Raw genomic sequence first — 21523 nt, 5'->3', positions numbered from 1 at the left:
AGTTGCCATCTAACTGCAACAGGGTGAGGCACCTCCACGGAGAACCACCAGATGAGCCTGGTCAAACCATGAACACTGAGAGATCATCATAAATTGTTGTTTCAAGACAGCGAGTTTTGTAATGGTTTATTATACAGCAATAGATGGTCAGAACAATACCAAAAAGTAATATAATGAAGACTCAAGTCCTTACAACCAGATTTATCAATATTTAACATTTTGCCGAATTTGCCCCATTAGATAAATAATTGAAGTAGCCAATGTTCCTCTTCCTATTCTATTCCTTTCTTCAGATAGTCATTATCTCTAATTTGGTGTTTATTTTTTCATGCAGGTTTATCACTACGTGTATACCCATAAATAATGTAAAACATTATTTTTCATGTTTTAAATGTATAAATGATAATTTATTGAAGGTATTATTCTGCCACTTGTTTATTTTGCTTACATTATATTCTTGGCATATATCTATATTGATATATACCTGATTTCCTTAATTTTAATTGCTTTATAGTGCTTCATTTACACCACAGTATAATGTATCCATTTCCCTGTTAAAGGATATTTAATCTGTGGCTATTTCCCCACTATTACAAACAATATACTATTGTGTAGGTCCCTTGTTGTGAATATGTATGAGAGCTTCTATGGGCTATAAAAGAGGCATGGGATGGCCTCATCATAGGTTATGATCATGTTCAACTTATGTACACGTATTGTCAAACAGCTTTCCAAATTGGTTGTAATCCCGTATTACTCTTGAAACAAGACAATGCAGACAGAGAAAGACAGATACTGTATGATCTCATTTATATGTAGAATTTAAAAATTGAACTCATAGAAACAGAGTAGATTGGTGGTTGTCAGGGGCTGGGGGTGAGGGAAATGGGGAGGTGTTGATCAAAGTGATTTCAAACTTTCCATTAAAAGAAGAATAATTTTTAAGGATCTAAAGTATAGCATGAAGACTATAATTAACAGTACCATACTGTACACATGAAATTTGCTGAGAGTAGTTCTTAAATGCTCTCACCACACACACACACACACACACACACACACGCAAGGTAACTCTGTGAGGTGATGGATGTGTTAACTAACATTATTGTGGTAATCATTTTACAATATACACATATATCAAAATAAAACAACGAAAATAAATTTTATCAAGTGGTTCTTCAAGGAAATGGAATAAAATCTTGACCCTTCCATTTTCTGGTCATGTAACCACGAGAAAATTATTTAACATTTTTAAGTCTCAGTTTCCTTATCTATAAAATGAGCGAAATAATACCTAACTGTAAACATATTTTTCTGAAGATTTAAATGAGATTAACTATTAATAAAGGATAATTGCTATTATTATAATAAAGATTATTATTATCATCATTATTACTATTGACATAAAAATCACATATGTCTCTGTGGCTTAATGAATTTAAAAAAATCATTACATGCACATTACTTTCATTTTGTTTACTATATATAGTTGAAGGCAGATCACCACTGTTATGTGCTGAATTGTGTTCCCGCCAAATTCATACATTGAAGTCTTAGTCCCAATGCCTCAGAATGTGACTCTACTTGGAAATAGACATTTTAAAAAGGTAATTCAGTTAGAATGAGGTCTTTAGGGTGGACCTGAAAGGTAATTCAGTTAAAATGAGGTCTTTAGGGTGGACCTTGTAAGGTCTGGTGTCCTTACAAGAAGAGGAAATTTGGACTCAGATGCACATGCATACAGAGAAAAGTCCATGTGACACAGTGAGAAGACGACCACCAATAAGCTGCAGAGAGAGGCCTCAGAAGAAAAAACCAAGCTGACATCTAGATCTCAGACTTCTAGCCTCCAGAATTGAGAGAAAGTTAACTTCTGTTAATTTAGTTAAAAAAAAAAAGAAAAGAAAAATAATTAAGACAATATACTTATCATACGATAGGCACTTGGCAGCAAGTGTAACGATGTGTTTAATTTTGAGCCCTATTGGTTATGCATAAATTGACCTTGCTAATCATTACTATTAGATGCTGAAAAAAAAACTATCACTCAGTATTTTTTTTCAGAAACTTTGAAAATACACACATGTACATGAATGCAATAAAGGGAATCTTCCTTCTAATACTTAGTACTTTGTATAACGTTTATAGAATATTCACACAAAAAACAATCTTGGCTTTTTGGAGTCTGGTATAAAATAGTACCTCTGTAATTACTCTGAGAACTTGCTCCAGAATTCAAGGTCTAACAAATAAAAGAATGCTTCATGCATCATTAGTTATTTGCAAATAAGCCTAAAAGTATTTATTAAATTCATTACTTGGATTCCAAGCCCTTAAAATATATTCTTTCTACTTATTATAAACTATTGGACTTTCAAATGATGCAAAAGCTGATATTGGAGAGCTAGTATTTCGTATTATAGTTTAAATTAATGTGGGATCTTGGAGACTCTTAAGTGTGGATCTACTTTCTTCAATGTCTAACTTGGTCATGGACAATCACAAAAATATTCAATTAATAATTTATAATATTTACTATAATAGCTGACTTTCCAATTTCATGTATAGAAATTATTTGGATAAGATACACATATTGCTTAAATGTTATTTTCTTTCAAGTAATCACATTGGAACAACTAAATCTGCATTAACTATATGGCCAAGAAAAATAAACACTTATTCTGAAAGTAGTTATCAATTATGAAATACTTATTCAAATAGATTCTGTTAAGGTACCCCAGCTTATGTCATTTTTAGTGTAGTAACCATTAAAACAATAGACACAGTATTGGGATGTCTTAATAATAGAGATAAAAATCTACAACTAGACAATAATAACAGATTAGCAAACAGGTAAATTTTCGTAGAAGTGTTGTTTTAATACAAATGAGGAAAGGCATGATTAGAGAGCATCAAATCAATTTTTCTCACCTATCCTAAATATATAGGACAGACAAATGCATTAATGCAAAGATAATCAATAGCTTCTATAGTCTCAGAATTGAACTATTTCAACTAGATGTATATCCACAAGCCTTCAGAATTTAAAGCAGTAATTCACATCATTACCCTCTTCCAATAGTTAAAATTGGTTCAATCTTTTACCAAAAATAATTATAGAAAGAGAAACAGGTTGAACTCTTACAAATTATTCATTTTATTACCACCCCAAATTTTTGTGTACCAATCTAGTTGCCATTTAATAAATTGATAAAAGTCAGGCTGAGTACTTTCAAAGGAGACTCAAGATCTACATAATACTCTATAGAAACTGGCAATGGATAACTTTATCAAATGGGATAGAGATGTTTGTCACATATTAGTTACAAATGTTTGTTTGCCTGTTTGGTTGACTGTTCTATTATATATGTCATCTTTTACATTAAAACATTAGTCCATACTATGGGTGTTCATAGCCTCTGAGAATCTGATAACAGTTTTGAAGAGTCACACAGAAAAAATGCACATGCTTACATGAATACAAAGTTTTGTATTAATTTTCAGGACATTTCATAGGCATTGTGGACGAAGTGTCCATCCTAAGACTTTAGCAGTAAGGTGATCTGTATTACTTGCATCCCACCATATCAAATGTAGACCTTCATGATACATTTATAATATGTTGCTGACTTAACATAATAATGTTTGGGGGTACTGCACTTGAATATAGCAATCAAAGACTTATGTCAATTTTAAAGAAGGAAGTTATAGGTACAATTTTAATACCTTCATACTTCTACACAGCTATATACAAGAAAAGTTCACTCACAATCTAGGCCATAATGGATAGGAGTTTATATGGAAAGTAACAGAATATTTAATGATATTTGTAGGTGAAAGTAAATTGTAATTTTTTTGAATACTGGATTTATTTTAAAACTCATAGAGACAAGACATATATATATGTATATATATATATATTTTAAAGATTTTAGACAGTAAAACCCAACATACAACTTTAATAATACAAAGGTAGCATAAATGAAAGGCTATGTTATAAAATAAAATGAGATATAAATGTCTCTACTGTTATCTTCAGCTGATCTTAAGTACTATATACCAGTTAAAAAATATATAATTGGAAATAGCTATATAAAAGGAGGAACCTTCTTTTTATCCCTTTGAAGGTTTTAGTTTCACATACTTAAAATTGGAATTTTAAAGATAATTTGTTTTTAACTATGTGGAACTTTTTTTCCTAAGGCCATTGTTTTCTATTCTATATATATATATATTTAAGTGGAATTGTAAGGAAAAGTAGAAAATAGTGAATTAGGTTTTAGAAAGTATAGGAAAGCACTAAGATTGGAGAAATAATATAGTATGATATAATAATACTATAATGTATTAGCAGCTTTTATGTGGATAATCTGAGGAGACAAATGCTTTCACGGCATATTTGGGGAATACACTAGTATTTCCATTTTTCCTCCAAGAGAGTGAGCTTGAATTTCATCTAAATTAATTAAGATGGATCTGGAAACAAGCAATTCATTAATTCGTTTAATTGTTCATTCAATAAATATTTATTGTCCTTGTACTAGGTGCCATGCACTGTAATAAGAGAAGAAATAAACTCAGATAAACAAAAATCACCCAGCCCAGGCCCTCAAGGAGATTAGTCTTTAAGAGAAGAATGATACAGATAGAATTAGGATGAAGTATAATAAATGCCATGAAGGAAGCAATATACAATATCATGAGAGTACATACCTCTGGGTATTATGCACTTTTGGCAATCAGAAAAGGCTTCCTCTTTGCAAGAAAAACTTTAACCAGGAGATTGAAACAAACAAACAAAAATAAACAAACAAAACCCCCATACTCCCTTCGTTTGATTGTTTCCATATCAAATCAGTCCACCAGTCATCAAACTTTGAACAAACGGTCCAAGTCCTAAACAGAACATAATTATTGGTAGTGACTGGTTCCAGGGACCTAACTTTACAGAAATTACTTAGGTCATTGATCCATCATATAAACATTTCCATATGCATCACTATTAAGGTGAAAGACACCTTTCCCCCTTGGAACCAATAATTAACATTTCTGAAAGTTCTATTGGAAGTGCTTATCTGTGTTCAATAAAACACTAAAGTTATGGTGCTTAGTGTTCCTTTGCAAGTCATTAGTGAACTGTGAGGCTTCCCTTCTATTTTAATCTCTCTCTCTCTCCGTCTCCCCAGCCATCCTTTCCCCCTCCCTGAAGCATTCTGGAAGTCGAGTCAGCTCTGTTGTGAAAGAAAAAGAGCGTCAGCTGTCTCAAGAAGTGAAAGTAATTTTGACCAGATGTCCCTTTTCTCCACCTCTTTTCTGCCCTCCAGAAAAAGGATGGAGCAACAAAAAAGAGGGCCTGTGCGTGCCAGGCCGCTACGGGTATCATAAAGGAATTTGGTATCTTTGCAGCACCAGCTTGGCAAAGGAGCTGACTACAGAATGAGGCTCAAGTCCACTTCCTAACAGTTTGGCGAGAGTCTGCCCAGTGAGTTGCAACCCCTTTTACCAGGAAGAATCTTCTTTCCTTCGGCGCCCCCCAACACCTGAAGGGGAGAGTCCCAGAGGTTGTGTCCGTCCAGATTTGATCCCCTCTCCCTATCCTGGTCTCCCACTCCCCAGGCCCAGCAAGCCCTGCCATGTCGCCCTTTCTCCACCTCCAGCCTTGAAAATGGGTACAAACAGGTCCTCAAACAACCTAAAGAGAGAGGCGCTTCAGGGGTTCAATCCACATCCCAGCGGGAGGGAGAAGTGGAGGCTAAGCTTTGCTGTGGGCGGGGACACACCCGTGGTGGGGCGTTGCGAGCGCGAGGAGGGGCGGAAGCCCCTGGTTCTGCTCCCCGGGGTTAAAGGTCGGAAAGTACTTGGCTCAGCCGTTCCGTGCCCGCGCCCCAGGGTTAACCCCGGCAGGTTCGGGGTGCGGGCACGAAAGGGTGTGAAGGAGATACACAGCTCTCCATACACTGGAGAGCTCGGCAAGGAAAGGAGGGGGCGAGGCAAGGCAGGAACCGCCTCCCCGGCCCGCGTGCACACACGCGCCCACCGCGGCTGGGGCTGGCTGAGCGCAGGCGAGTGTGAGCGCGGGCGAGTGTGAGCGCGAGTGTGCGCACAACCGCGGAGAGCCTCTGCCCTCGCCTCGCACCCTGCTCAGGGCATCTGGAGAGCCTGGAAACCTGAACAGGCTTAAAGTATGGCATGTTGCAAAGATGGTTTCTGCCAAGAAGGTACCCGCGATCGCGACGTCCTTCGGGGCCAGTTTCGCCCTCCTGCACTTCCTGTGCCTGGCGGCTTGGTGAGTTCCCCGAGGTACTGAGGGCCTGGGGAAGGTGGAGAAGGAGCCAGCTCTGGGTCCCCTCTGGCTGCCAGCCTCCCCCACCCCCCCCACCCCCCGCAAGGGCGAATTAGACCCTCTGGTCTCCGCTGTAAGGTCAGCGGCCCGGAGCCGGGCTTTGCTCTGACCACGTAGACGCCGAGAGCAGAAGGGGCGCGGGGTGCAAGAAGAGTGTGGATATTGGGGTCCGTGTGCGCGGGGTGCGCCTTTCCTGACCATTTCTTTCTGTCCCCCATCCCTCCGCCCTGCCTCCTTTAGTTTGGGGCAAGAGACTCTTTTCCTAGAAGATAAATCTGTTTCCACCTGTTCGCTGATCAATTCTTAAAATAACCCCATCCGCCCCTGTTTTTTTTGTGTGTGTGTGTGTGTGTGTGCGTTTGCAGTTTAAACGAATCCCCAGGACAGAACCAAAAGGAGGAGAAATTATGCCCGGAAAATTTTACCCGCATCCTGGACAGTTTACTCGATGGTTATGACAACAGGCTGCGTCCTGGATTTGGGGGTATGAACGATTTCAAACGCGCACGTGTGTCCTGTGTGTCTCTCTCTGCGTCTGTCTGTCTGTCTGTGAGAATATCATGAGGTATGCGTCGCGTGCAAAAATGAAAAATCTCTCAATCTCTCCCTCCCTCCCTCTTTCCCTTTCCCTCTCCCTCCCAATGTCTCTTTTCTCTCTCTCTCCCCTCTTTTGATGAGTCCTCTGACCAGAAACCCGCCCCCACCCGTACTTTCCCATCTCCCTGCCCCCTCAGAAGCTTGGCCTCTCCGGAGCACCAATTACCTTCCGGGACCTGACTGCCGGGTGGGCGAGGTTGAAGGGGAAGTGTCCAAAATGGGAACTCGAGGCTCAGCTGCCCTGGTGCGCTGTGCCCCGAGAATGTATGCCCCCCTAACCTGGTCACTGCTCAGAGCAGGTTGCACTTGACACAGCTGATACGAAGTTCCCTGTCCTCCCACGTGGAATCAGTCCCTCTGCCAAAACCTCAACCCTGTTCTGCCTAGGACAGGAATCAGGGGCACAAGATGCCTGCTCTCCTAGAGAACCCAGTCCTTTCCTATTCTTTTCTACCTTGGGATGAAAGTTTACTTTATTTGCAGAGGTGGCATTTACTACCCTCCTAAGACTTTGGAGTCGGGTATTTCTGCTTTATTTCTTCCTTCAGTAAATGTGTATAAAGGGTCTAATAGAGGCACATCCATTAACAGCACTGTTGTTCTTTTCCATATTCATAATCCCTTTGCTTATGTAATGAGAATCTATGTGGCAAGCATTGTGCTAGGCACCAGGTTCACAGAAATCTCAAGATATTATTCTTAACCTCAAACACGTCTCAGTCCAGTTCAGAGAGAGAACATGTGTCTTCACCCAAAGTGTTGGCCCATGGCTTCTGACCACCAAGTTCCTGTTCTTTCCAGTACTCTGAGCTAGTTACCCTCTTGGGAAATGAGTTGAATAAGACATAGGCTCTATCTTAAAGGATATAGATACTTTACTGTTTAACCCTCACAGCAGCCCCAAGAGAAAGCTATTACTATTCCTATTTTACAGAGGAAGAAATTGAGGCGTGGAAAGATAAGCGACTGGTCCAAGTTCACAGTTAATAAGTGGCGTGGGCAGGATGTGAACCCAGATCAGGTTGTGTATTTAAAAGACAAACCCATGAAGACTGGGATGCTATCAGATATTCTGTGATGAGTATCATAATAGTAGAAGCACTGAAGCATTTCATTTAAGCTTCCTATGGAGGGTGTTTAAGAGATAAGAAGATGGGGAGTGTAGAAGGTAAAAGGAAGCAGCATGTTCCTGGGAAAGAGGACAGAATTAGACATTATTTCCAAGTTGTTTGGTCCCAGCCTAGAAAGAATTGTTGGAAATAAAAGAGAAGTGGATAGATTAGAGCTGGATGAGTCTTTAGAGTCTGTCTAGTCTTGTTCTCCTCATTTAACAAAGGAGAACACTGAAGATTCAAACAAGAAAGTGATTTATACAGGAAACATAGCATATTAATGATAGGCTGGAATCCGGTCTTCTGGAATCAGGAGCCATTTTTTTCCTGGATTTTATTGAGAAGGTTACAGGGAGCCATTGAAGGTTTTAATTCAGGTTTTGCATGTTGACAGTGATAAAGATGGATGAGAAGGATGAAAGATTCTCTTGGTTCTTTTCACGTTGCCTCTCCAGGGGTAGGCTGCTCAGCACCGCATTTGGCTTCATGCAAATCTGAAAAGAGGCTTCCTTACACAAGTGAATCATTTGTCAATGCACGATCTTTCATAAGTGACTAGGAAATTATCACTTTAGATTAAAAATAATTTTGTAGAGAAGGTTTCAGATGATGTGATGCCATTTAAGGCTATATTATATCAATAAAAGACGATTTATCTGCCCATAAAGTTTAAGCTTGACATTTCAAGTAAAGAAAAAAATGATGGAAGTATGCAATCACATGTAGTTTAAATATTCATTAGTGGATTGATGTCCCTGAACCTAAATTAAAGTGAAAAGTTATTGGAATCATATGGCTTTATTACTTAATGTTGAAAATTAAAATCATATCTATGCCATTGGTTATAATGCAAGTTATAATTCAAAAAGAAGAAGGGATCCGTTGGAGTTGCATCTTTTTTACCAACTACTCTCTCCCATGATAATATATAGACAATAAAATGAATGAAATCAACCTATATAAGACATTGCTGGATTTTGGTTAGCTGCAGTACTGCTAAAATGTTTCAAGGGCAATATTAGTCATCTTATTTGTCTCTGCCAAGTGATCTTCATTGCCCACCTGGAGATCCTTTTATAGCTTTATGGGAAGGGGTTGAATTCACGTTACTTTAAGTGTTAGCAGTTGATTAATTATTAATAGTTTACCATGTAGCAGAGTTTTTGGGGTTGTTGCTCATAAATATTTGTGGTAAATGTAATTCATTTTTTAGAAGTGGGTCATTCTCTGTAAATACGTAGTATTCCAAATGTGACAGAGGAATAGTAATTCTCACCTGCAGAAAATGTGTAATCTGTTTACAAGATGTTATAAATGAGCACCACTGAAAATAATAAGAAAAATCATTGCTAGCAGAGACTCTTGGATGCCACAGGTATGATCCCTTCTTTGACATTTTATACTTTGTGGAAAGTTTGGCATTTTATAAATGAAATGAAAACAATTCAGATTTTGACCAGTGTGCTATAAATACAGATTTATTCCCTGGTTCCTTTAATCCTACTTCTGCTCTCTGTAAAGCATTTACTTTATATCTGTTTATACAACTTAGCAGTGTTCCATATAAAATAAAGCTAAAAGCAAAGATCTGAATTGAAATTGGAAGGTTTGTGATTGCTCAGTAGGCCAGGCAAGGGTTGAAATAGATTTGGAAATGAAATTATGTATTTTTAACTCAGCAGCACAGATTGCAATGGGGAAGTAAAAGGAACTGAAATGGTTCTTGCTTTTCATCCCTCCAAGATCTCCTTTCCCTTGTCTCCCACATTCTCCATTAGAGAAGGAAAGGGGAAAGGTGAGAAGGGAAGGAAGGAGGCAGAGTGAGAGAAACTAGATTGGGACATCTGAAGGGGTAGAGTTCTTCCAGCCGTTGACAAATCAGTCTGCTACCATCCAGAAGTAGCTTGCACCTGCTTAGAAGCAGCACACAGTAAACCATTCCACAAAGGAGCTAGAAAATCATCCCCTTGGCTCGTATCCACTTTCAACACTGTTACACACCGTCTTAAAAATGCATAGCTAAGGTACTAACCACCAGAAAATAGCTTAGGAAGCCAGCCCTTACCCACTTCCATTTATTGAAGGATTATACAACCTTTGGTGCCTGTCAGTCTTTTGAGGCAAATGATCTGGAATAATAAATGCTTCCAGATACATATAAACAGAGATGATTGCCTTAGATCATCTTCTACAGTCTCTCTGAAATGGCAGTGGGGCACTAGGGTCAGTTTTGCAAGGTTGTTCTCCAACACAGTAGGACTTCAGATGAGTAGGGTTTTCCACAATTTTGAAAACATTTTCACATACAGTGTCTAATAAGATTATCACAACAAGGCAAAAAGATAAGCAGGGCAGGCATCATCCTTCTGTCAGAGAGGAGGCTGAGAAAAGTTGCAATGAATTACCCAATAACCCTGTAATTGACAAGTAATTGACAAGCAATTGACAAGGCCAGAACTCACTTCTCACTCTTTAAACCCTTAGGCAGCTGGTCTTCTGCTACAATCACAGGCAGCTGGTCTTCTGCTACAACCACTTGTAAGAGTTTTTTGCACCCTTCTGTTGAAAAAGAGTCAAATTTTCATTAACAGACCGTCTTGTTACTAAGTAGGTCATTAAAATAAGCAAAACTACATTTCCCCCAGAGGAGTGAAATGAGAACTTTTATTTTAAAGCTCTAATAACATTTTAAAATGGAAAAGCAAACACTGGGGGAGTGTATACACTTAGGTAAATTTGGAAGAATTTTCCCACAGAAATAAAAACTTCTTTGCAGTGTTTTCAGATGATCTATATCTCAACCTAAAAATTAAGTTGATGTGCCATGTGCTAGCTTTATTAATTGAACGTTGACAGAGAATATATTTTTTAAAGTATATAGATGAAATGAACACTTGAAATGCCCAGGGCAACAACTTCATTCTCTTCTGACTTGTCACATTCATTCATTCATTCATTCATTTGTTGAACTAATAGATAGTGAGAGACTGTTATGTGCCACGAACAATGTTAAGTTGTGAAGATATAATTCTGAATCAGATACAGGCTAAGCAGTGTAGAGAGATAAAAATAACAAGGACACAAATAATAAAGTAAATAAAGACAATGCTATGGAACAATCCAATAGTATGCTAGAATAAATCGGGTGAGAGATCTATTTCAGATACAGTGGACAGGGAAGTCTTTTAAGCTAAGACCTAAAGGTGACAGACATGGAAAGAGTAAGCAAAAGTTGTTCTCAGGCAGCAAAAAAGCAAGTGCCAAGATCCTAGGGTAGATAATAAATTAGTGAGATTTAGACAGTGAAGGGTGTCCAGTGTGCCTGGAATCGAAAAGCAAGAGGAAGAATCTCACGGGACTAGCTTGGAGTTTTTAGCAGAGGCCAGATCATACAAAACCTTTGGTAAAGGAGTTTCCTTTTATGAACCTGGACATCACTGGAGATTTTTAGGTGGAGGGAATGACATGGTATGACTTAGATTGTAACATGATCCCTCTGGCTGCCACATAAGAAAAAGAAAGGCTTAGATATAAAAGTTGGAACAATATTAGAAGCAAGGAGACCAATGAAAAAACTTTTTTCCTTGGTTCTTTCCATTAAGTTAATGGTAGCTTGGAATAAGACGGTAGATGTAGCAAAGATGAATATAAACGGATAAAAGTGAGATATATTTTGAAGGTATAATTCAGCAAAGAATTGGTGATAGATTCCATATAGGTGGTAAAGGAAAGAGAGAAATCAAAAATGACTCGTGGATTTTTTTAAGAAAATGGACAGAGAATAGTGTCATTTGAATTGGAGAGGATTGGAGGAGGAACAGTAATGGGAGGGAGGGTGAAATCAAGACATCCCTGGATATGTTAATCTTAGGATACATGTGTGGCATCCTAGTGATTGTACTTGTCTGGATATCAGAGGAGAGTTTTGTCTGGGATCATCAGTATGTAATGCTGTGAGAATAGATGTCTAGAGAAGAGTATAGAGAGAGCAGAGAAAAGAGCCCACAGCCAAGCCTCAAGGAACATTGACAACTGAAATAAGGGCAGAAAACGTAGAGTTGTCAAAGGAGAATGAAAAGGAGTAGGCTGTGACATATGTGGGCACTAGGAGAGTGTGAGTTACAGTCAAGAGAATGGAATATCTTAGGAAGGAGGTATGAGACACCTCTCAAGTTCTTCTAAGATATTAAGTAAGATAAGAACTGGCCACACGGAGATATTTCATTTTATTCACTTTCATCAAAAATTCATTGATCATATAATATACGCCAGGCACTGTTCTAGGATGGCACTGGGGATTCACTGGTGGACAAAGGAGACGCTGTTTTCTGCCCTCCTGAGCTGATACTCTAGTGAAAGAGACAGAAAAGGAGAACAGAAATAAGCCAAATATAGAGTATGTCAGATGTTGATAACTCCTATCGAGTAATACAAAGCTGGGGAGGAGGTTGCAATTTTAACTAGAGTAGTTAGGAGGGAGAAACTTGAATGAAGTGATATTTGGTTTTTTTAAAAATTTATTTATTTATTTTTGGCTGCTTTGGGTTTTCGTTGGGGCGTGCAGGGTTTCTCTAGTTGCAGGGGCTAGTAGCAGGGGCTACTCTGTTGTGGTGCGTGGGCTTCTCATTGCAGTGGCTTCTCTTGTTGTGGAGCACAGGCTCTAGGTGCGTGGGCTTCAGTAGTTGTGGCACGCGGGCTTAGTGGTTGTGGTTTGTGGGCTCTAGAGTGCAGGCTCAGCAGTTGTGGCGCACGGGCCTAGTTGCTCTGTGGCATGTGGGCTCTTCCTGGACCAGGGCTCAAACCCGTGTACCCTTCATTGGCAGGCGGATTCTTAACCAGGGAAGTCCCTGAAGTGATATTTGAACTATGATTCAAAGTAGGTAAGAGCATAAGCTGCATTTGGGTGGGGTCTTCTGGTTAGAAGTAACTCTATGTGCAGACATGGTAAGCATGGAATTGTCACTGCAGTGAAGGTAACAGGGCTGAGGAGTAAGAAGGGGTCAGTGTGATAGAAGGATGAGGTAGTATAAAGCTTTGCAGGCTGGTGAGAACTTTGCTTTTACTCTGAATCATATCAGAAGTGAATGGAGGGATTCCATTAGGGGCGAGACCTGAACTGGTTAATTTTCAAAGGCTCACCCTTGGTTGCTGGATTGGGAACAGTGAGTCAGGGTCAAGGGCAACTGCAGAAAGGATTTTAGGATCAACCAGGCAAAAGATGATGGACATTTTGACCAAGTTGGTGGCAGAGAAGTTTGTAAAATTGTAAGAAGTGGTTGGCTTCTGGCTATTTTTCAAAGTTCTAGTCTACTGGTGACAGCTAGAATATGGGATGTGAGAAAAAGGGAGGTGTCAGGTGTCACTCCAGAATTTGGGACTTGAACATCTAGAAAAATGGAGCTGCCAAGACTGTGGCAGAAGCAGCTTAGGGATGTGGCTGAACAATTTGTATGTGAATATGTTACGTTTGAGCTGCTCATTAGATGTAAAGTGAAGATAGGCTTGGAATTCAGGGATACTGGGTATGTCAATAATGTATGGTATTTCAAGCCATAAAACTAAAGAGATCACCAAGGAATTAATGGTGATAGGGAAGAGGTACAAATACTGAGCTCCGAAGTCCCCAGTGTTAAGAGGTGGGGAAAGAGGTGGAGGAATCTCTGTCCCAGGAAGACTGAAAAGTAGTGACCTTTGAGGTAGGAGGAAAACCTCAAAGAGAATGTACATACCAGATGTTAAATAAAGAAAGAAAACAGTATTTCAGTGTGGAGCACTGACTGGTCGATTATGTCTAATGCTCCTGGCAGACAAAGAAAGATAAGAACATAAAATGGACCACCAGATTTAGCAATATCTACATTTTCAGTGAGTTTGACAAGGGTAGCTTTGGTGGCATGATGAAGGTGAAAGTCTGATTGTGTGGGTTCCAGAAAGAATGGGAGCAGTTTCTTTCTAGACATTCGTACAGTGGAGCAGAGAAATGGGCTGGTAAATGGAAGGAGAAAGTAGCATCAAGAGAGCTTTTTTAAAAATGAGAGAAATAAGATTTTTTTAAAAGTTTGTGGGAAAAGTGCTGTAGATAGGGAAAAACTGGTGATATTGACAAAAGGAATTTTAGTGGATCCTGAGCGTGAAAGCTAGATTATAATAGATGATGGAGTGAATAGAAAGGGGAGAATTCCAGGCACTAGGCATAGGTATTTTTCTCCCCCAGAAGTTTAAATACGAAAGAGAAGAGAAAGAGGGAAGGTTGCCTTTTTTAAAGCTGTTTTTGTACCACTGGAAATAGACAAGTAGAGAATAATATTAGGGTGGAGGGAGGGGATAACTGAAAGAAAGATGCCTGTGTGACAAGAAGAGACTGTAGAATCCAGAACACAAATTTACTTTCTTATGCTCTTAGTTTAAGAAAAAAAAGATGTACTGGTGCTAATATATATTTACAGGTTCTTTAGGGCAAGAATATGCAAAATGCATTTGTTGTTTCCTAAAATAAGCACTAAAAATCTAGATATAGGTTATCCATAACTTAGTGAACATTTAGATGATATTTCACTGGGATGTTAGCTTTCTTTTAGATGAAAAAAATACATCAACTTGCATTTCGTATATCATTAAACAAATGGCTGCTTTATTGTCTAGGCCTTTTTTATGTATTTATTTTTAAAAAGCTTCTGCTGCACAGAACTGGATTCTGAATTAATAATCCATGGTTCATGACACACTCCCATGATTGGTTCCCATATCTGTGGACCTTCTTTTTATCTATCCATCTATTCATTTATTTACTCTAATAAAATAGAACCCACTTAAATAATTAAACCTTGACAACTTATTCTGCTATATGGTCTCCCTCATCCTATTTGCCTGTCTTCCCCACTCAAAGTAACCACCATTCTGAGTCCTTTTTAAATTATTGCATAGCATGGGACTTCCCTGGAGGTCCAGTGGTTAAGACTTTGCCGTCCAATGCAGGGGGTGCGGGTTCGATCCCTGGTTGGGGAGCTAAGATCCCACATGCCTCATGGCCAAAAAACCAAAACATAAAACAGAAGCAATATTGTAACAAATTCAATGAAGACTTTAAAAATGGTCCACATCAAAAAAAAACTTAAAAAAAAATAAATTATTGCATAGCTTTATTTGAATATCATTTTAGCTCAACTTTACTCTTTAATAAATTGAAATTTTAAAAATGTAATTGTTTTGAACATGCTATTTACAATCTTTGGATGCTTTTCTCACTTAATTGTGTATTCCTAAGACTCCTTCTTATTGTTGTGTATTGCTATAGATCATTCATTTTGACTGCTGTGAGATACACTCATTGCACAGGAACCAGCTGATTCATCTGCTCTGTTGGCAATAGGCATTTTGCTTGTTTCCAGGATTGTGTTGCTGTGAATATTCTGGCCCAAATTTCCTGCTGTAAATGTGCAAGAGTTTCTTTTGCATATATATCCAAGAATGGATTTTTCTGGATCTTAGTGTAAGTGGGAGTTCAACTTGATGAGATAATGCCAAACTGTTTTCTGTGGTAGTTTTACAAATTCAAACTCCCATTTACAGTGAATATGAGATTCAGGATCCACAAACCCTTGAACACTTTGGAAAAGAATATATATATGTGTATACATACATATATATATGTGTGTGTGTATATATAATATATGTGTATATATATACACACATATATATGTATATATAAATATATATGTATATATATATACTTGAAATGGTATTTTAATGTGAAATGATTTGTATTTTTCGGATTTCTAATGTGGTTGAACATCTTTTCAAATCTTTGTTGCCTACAAGAATTTTCCTTCTGTGAATTGCATTTTCATCTTTTGCTCACATTTTATTGTCGTTTTTAGTACTTTATTTATTCATTTATTTGATGCCTTTAATATTTAAAAAGTAGAGCTGGATTGATAGGATCATACCATAAAGGAAGCACTAATCTTTAAGGTCATCTAAATAAAGCTCTATAGTTATTTGCTTTCTCAACAATATCAATAGACATCTGTTCCTTGTTTAATATGCAGGAACGCTAGTTTTTCTATATTTTGTAAGTGACAAAGAGCATTAGAGCCTTATTTAAATATTTCACTAAGATTCCTTGCTGTTGTTGTACCTTTTAAGTACTTTAAGTCTCTTGATTTGGGAAGACACATTAATAGTGTTTTGTAAGATGTAGCTGGATGCATGGATTTAGGTGGCTGAAAACCCAGAAATCTTTCCTCAAGCACGTGGCTGGGGAGGCAATGTGGTGAGCAGGGAATGAGTCGTTTCAGCATCTGCAGAACTGTTTAAGTCTCTTTCCTGGGTGTGATAGCAAATTGGATCCTATTACTGGAGAAGAAATTAAAAAGTGATATTTTTGTCCAGGTCTCTACAGCTGAAGTAAACAGTGGGAAATTTTCTGAAATGTTAATTGCCTTCCCACTTTTCAAGCAAATAATAAAGTTATTAGATTCATTAATAAGATGGGAGTATTCCTCTGAATTTGATCCTGGTGGTGTTGGCTCCTTCTTTCAAAGACTGTTGAAGATCACTTTGCCTTAGGAACTGTCCACTATATTTGGGGGATTAAAAACTATTTCCCTATTAGCAAAGTAGTAAGGCTTTAAAATAAAAGATGTCTTTTATGTTACATAAATGCATAGAAAATTATGAGAAGTCCTTCCAAGCTGAAAATTATCTGGTTTCTATGTAATTATGCTCTTAGGAGGGTTGATTTGAACATCCTAAACAGCAGTGTTAGAGGAAGCGTCTCTAAGAATTATTCTTAATTGCATAGCGACCGTGATTCATTGAAAACTGATTTATTGGAAACCTATTACATGTAAGGCCTGGGATTTGTTCAGGGAAAGGATATAAATATAAATAAAACACGAATTCTACTTTAATCAGGAAATATTTTTAGCTTAACTGATGTAACAAATGAATTCCAGTACTTTTTCCTTTGGGGAGATTTTAAAATCACTGCTGGAATGATATTAGGAACACAATCAAATACATAGTTTTCACTACCTAGTATGTGTAAAGCACTATACTTGTTTGGGATTTCCAAGAGGATTAAGATTGGTCTTTGCTGTTAAGGAGAGAAAGACTCAAGCAGGCCATAATAATAAGAGCAATGCATAGGAAGAGCTGCAGTAGTAACGTAGTTCAGAAACTACTCATGAAACAAAATGGGAGAGGTAGGTATGGCATGGTATGTACTAGATAGAAAATTATATGTAAGTCATTAATGGTTGATTTATTATTTAATGATATAATTAGCATCGTTAAATCTAGAACATACTTTGTAGATCAATCCAGGGGCTTATAATTCTGGCTCTGGAATATAATATTTAACCTCTGTGAGCTCAGTTTCCATGTCCATAAAATTCTCATGAAATATCATCCCTGGAGGGTGTTGTGAGGATTGAATGAAATAGCATATAGGAAGAGCCTAGTATCCTGCTTGGCACATAGTAGGCCTTAAATAAATAGTAATAGTATCTCTGCTTATTGTTCTTTGGGAAGAACCCCATTTCTTGAGAGCAGGGCCACACATACATGCCCCTTGATCTGTCCACTCTCCATCCCGACTGCCACATCCTTAGTCCAGGACACCGTCATCTCTCACCTGGCCTGGTACAGCAGCCTCTTAGAAAAGCCTTCTTCTACTCTTGCCTCCCTATAATTCGCTGTCCATACAACTGCCAGAGTGATTCAGATCATATATTTAGATCATATATTTTCCTTACATCACACCTTTGATGGTCTCCCAATGATTACGGGATACAAGTCAAACTTCTTACCACAGCCTATAAACAGAGGCAGAGCTGGACTGCATATCAGAGGGAGAACACTTGGGGAAAGAACACAGGACAGATGATTAACCTCTGGGTTCATTTGCTTCAGCTGCCGTAACAAAGCACCACAGACTGGGTGGCTTAAATAACAGCAAGTTTATTTTTTCACAATTCCGGAGGCTAGAAGTCCAAGATCAAGATGTCAGCAGGGTTGGTTTCTTCTAAGCCCTCTCTTCTCGGCTTGTAGATGGCCATCTTCCCTCTGTGTCTTCACATGGTTTTTCTTCTGTATGTTTCTGTGTCCTAATCTCCTCTTCATATAAGGGCACCAGTCTTATTACATTAGGGCCCATCCTAGTGACCTCATTTTAAGTTTATTCCCCTTGTAAGGACCCTATCTCAAAATATGATCTCATTCTGATGTACTAGGTGCTACTTCAACATATGAGTTTAGGAGGAACAAAATTCAGCCCTTAACAACCTCTCTCATGAAGATTTATACAAGTTTAAAACAGTGACAATAACATATATGATAAATATGTTGCTTAAAACATACCACTTTCAGAATATGGCCAGAGAAGTAGGTCCGAGCCTTTCGCCTTGAAGTTCTCACCTGAAATGCATTCTCTCAGCTCTTCCAAAGTCTCGTGGTCATCATCCAGATCTCAGTTTAAAAGTCACTGCTTGGAAGATTGGCTAAATAATCTAGAGTGGCTTTCCCAGACTCTCACTCTGTTACTGGCCTCTTTTGTTTCTCTTATGAATGACAGCATTCTTCCATTTACTTCATTTCTTTATTTTTTATACTTTCACTCCCCCAGTAGCATGTTAACTCCCTGAGGCAAGGAACTTGAGAGTCTGGTTTACCATTGTATCACCAGGGCCTAGCATGGAACCTGGCATACAGCAGGTGGTCACTCAATAAATGTTGACTGAATGGGTGTCCGAATGAAATTTCTCTACCAATTATACGTTTTTAGGATCTCATTCAATCTCAGAGACCTTTGTGATCTTATAAAGCAAATACTAAATAATGTCACAAATACCAAGCAGTTTTCAAGAATCATTGAAAAAGTAGTATGTTATGTAAGAATTTGAAAAGATTCATTATTATCATGGAATCATTATAACCTTAAGGATTAGCATAAACCCACACACCTTAAAATAAATGTATAAGGAAAAATATGATTGGCCTAAATCCTCCCTCTCCTACCCTTCCCCCACTTCACTAGAACACCTATGGTATTAATATTTTACAGGACATGGTTTGGTAAATAAATACTGTTCTAGAAAACAGATAAATGCTTTCTGTGAACTGAAGTGAACAGCATCACCTAGGAACTTGTTAGAAATGCGAATTGTCAGGCCCCACCTTAGACCTCATCTAACAGCAAGTCTGGGGTGGAGTCCAGCAATCTGTACTTTAACAAACCTACCAGGTGATTCTGATCCAGTTAAAGTTTAAGAACCAGTATCCTAAATTGATCTTCAAAGTAACTGGATTTCTCAAGATTCTCATCAAACAGTCCTGTTGTCAGGACCTACTCAACCTTATTTGTTCTGAGTAACTTCTCTCTCCTTGTCCTGACTTGCACTGAAGTAGTGTTTTTAACACTTTAGCAGTTGTCCTTAAGAAACAAGCAGAGTGATTTTTCCCACTTTTGAATCTTTTTGAATGAAATCTCCATCTACTAGGGTTCAACACACATTACTTGCTTCCTGGATTACCTAGCTCTTCCTGAAACACTTTGGCTTTACTATCATATTTTTGTTGTTGTTTTCAATTTCTCATTCAAATAAAAATTCACTTAACTTCTCACACTTATTCTCTCTGTTTTCCAAAGGTGTTATTTTTTAAAAATGAAAACTCATGGCAGATCAGCCTGATCTCTACTTTTTCTCTCACTATACTTCCAAAGGATATATTTTTCGTAGGATACTTATTCAAAAAACGAATTTTCTTTCTCCTTCAAACTATTTTTCTTTCTGTGGTTCAATCTTCACCATATAGAGGGAGAGATATTCTCATTTGTTTTATGAGGGTAACTTTAGACCTAGGGCATTAAGCTATCCCAATTGTTCTTTGTCTTTTTTGGCGTTAAGTCCGATTGCCCAACCATTATTCAAGGGAAATAGTCCATCTTGATAGCAGATGTTATTCTTTCCAGTATGGAATAGGTAGCCCCTGGACATACAGTGTTGTAAACCATCATTTAAGAAATCAGGGCTTCCCTGGTGGTGCAGTGCTTGAGAGTCTGCCTGCCGATGCAGGGGACACAGGTTCCTGCCCCGGTCCGGGAAGATCCCACATGCCGCGGAGCGGCTGGGCCCGTGAGCCATGGCCGCTGAGCCTGCATGTCCGAAGCCTGTGCTCCGCAACGAGAGAGGCCACAACAGTGAGAGGCCCGCGTACTGCAAAAAAAAAAAAAAAAAGAAATGATGTTCAAGATTGCAACAATTTTAAATTTTTATTAGTAATTAAAATTGATATGTATAATAACAATTGCTATCATTATTGAGCACATTATGTTCTGGAGACTGGGACAGGTGATTTACATGTATTATTTCAGTTAATAGTCATTAAAACCTTTACCTCTGATGATATGTGACTTGACCAAGATCATACAATTAGAAAGTGTTAGAGCCAAAATTGAACTCCAGAATTTCTGATTTTAAGCATCGTGCTAAACCCAGATTGCAGCAACTTTCCTTTGTCTAAAATCTGTGTCAGCCCATTGTCATGATGCTCCCACGTTTCCCTTCTGCCAGACACACCCATATACCTGTTCCTGAACCAGTTTTATTTAGACGTAGGAAAGAATCTCAGTAGTGGCCATTATTGGAAGAAAAGAGAAACTAATACCTGTTAAGTACTTTCATGAGAGAGTAACTGTGTTCAGGGTCTCATAGGAGCAGTTTCATTTGATCTCCGTCAACAGTCTTGCCTGATAGCTATGGTTGCTGCTGTTGAGGAGTTAAGTAACTTGCCCCAAATCACACAACAAGTAGGTGGTAGAGCATAAATAGGTCTAACTTTTAGGAGAGCTTGACTTTGGTCCTAATTACCAGTGGATGGTTTACCTATCAAAGGTGACATGACTCATGTTTGTGTTTAAGTTTTTACCAATATCCTTAACTTGCCAAAGATGCATTCCTTACAGCCATTATGGTTTTTCTCCTCCTCAATCTTGTGGTTAAGTTCCCTCTTTTTAACAGCTCACTTCTTTACTAAAGGCCAATCAGATGATGGACTAAAAAAAAAATCACAAAGGCTAAAAGCTTTTGTTCCCTGCACTGCCTGTTGTAGCAGTGCCCAGGGGTGATGTATCTTGAAGAAATAAGGTTCCTGGTAAGTAATTGGGGTTTCTTTTTGACCGTAAGTAAACATTGCTTTCTGGTTTTGTTGTTCTTTTGTCTTCATTTTTTGTAGAGCTGCATTGTCTCATTGAAAATTTAAGATGCTCATGAAAACATGATATATAACCTGTCTTTACTTTTTAATTATCAAACCCACCTTGCCTATAAGATTGGTAATTATTTTTTCACACTTATTTACTTCATACTTACTAGGTCCTGTTACAGAAGTGAAAACTGACATATATGTCACTAGTTTTGGACCTGTTTCTGATGTTGAAATGGTAGGTATTTGGGAAATTAAATGTACC

At 38.3% G+C, this 21523-nt stretch overlaps 1 protein-coding gene across 3 annotated transcripts in view; it reads left to right on the top strand.

Moving 5' to 3' along the window:
* The first annotated feature begins 5941 nt into the window (after positions 1-5941).
* GABRA4 (gamma-aminobutyric acid type A receptor subunit alpha4) overlaps positions 5942-21523 on the top strand; it is a 256206-nt gene continuing 240624 nt past the window's right edge. The window contains exons 1-3 of one of the 3 annotated variants that reach the window (XM_060299293.1): positions 5942-6286; positions 6709-6827; positions 21429-21496. In XM_060299293.1, the coding sequence (XP_060155276.1) occupies positions 6201-6286; positions 6709-6827; positions 21429-21496 (273 nt within the window). In that variant the 5' untranslated portion in view covers positions 5942-6200. The remainder of the gene's footprint in view (positions 6287-6708; positions 6828-21428; positions 21497-21523) is intronic. The other 2 variants (XM_030880725.2, XM_060299294.1) reach the window with 2 other exon arrangements.

Source organism: Globicephala melas, chromosome 5 (assembly GCF_963455315.2).
Source record: "Globicephala melas chromosome 5, mGloMel1.2, whole genome shotgun sequence".
Classification (NCBI taxonomy): Eukaryota; Metazoa; Chordata; class Mammalia; order Artiodactyla; family Delphinidae; genus Globicephala; species Globicephala melas.
Note: the sequence above shows the minus strand (reverse complement) of the source record. Positions and strands in the feature narration are given on the sequence as shown.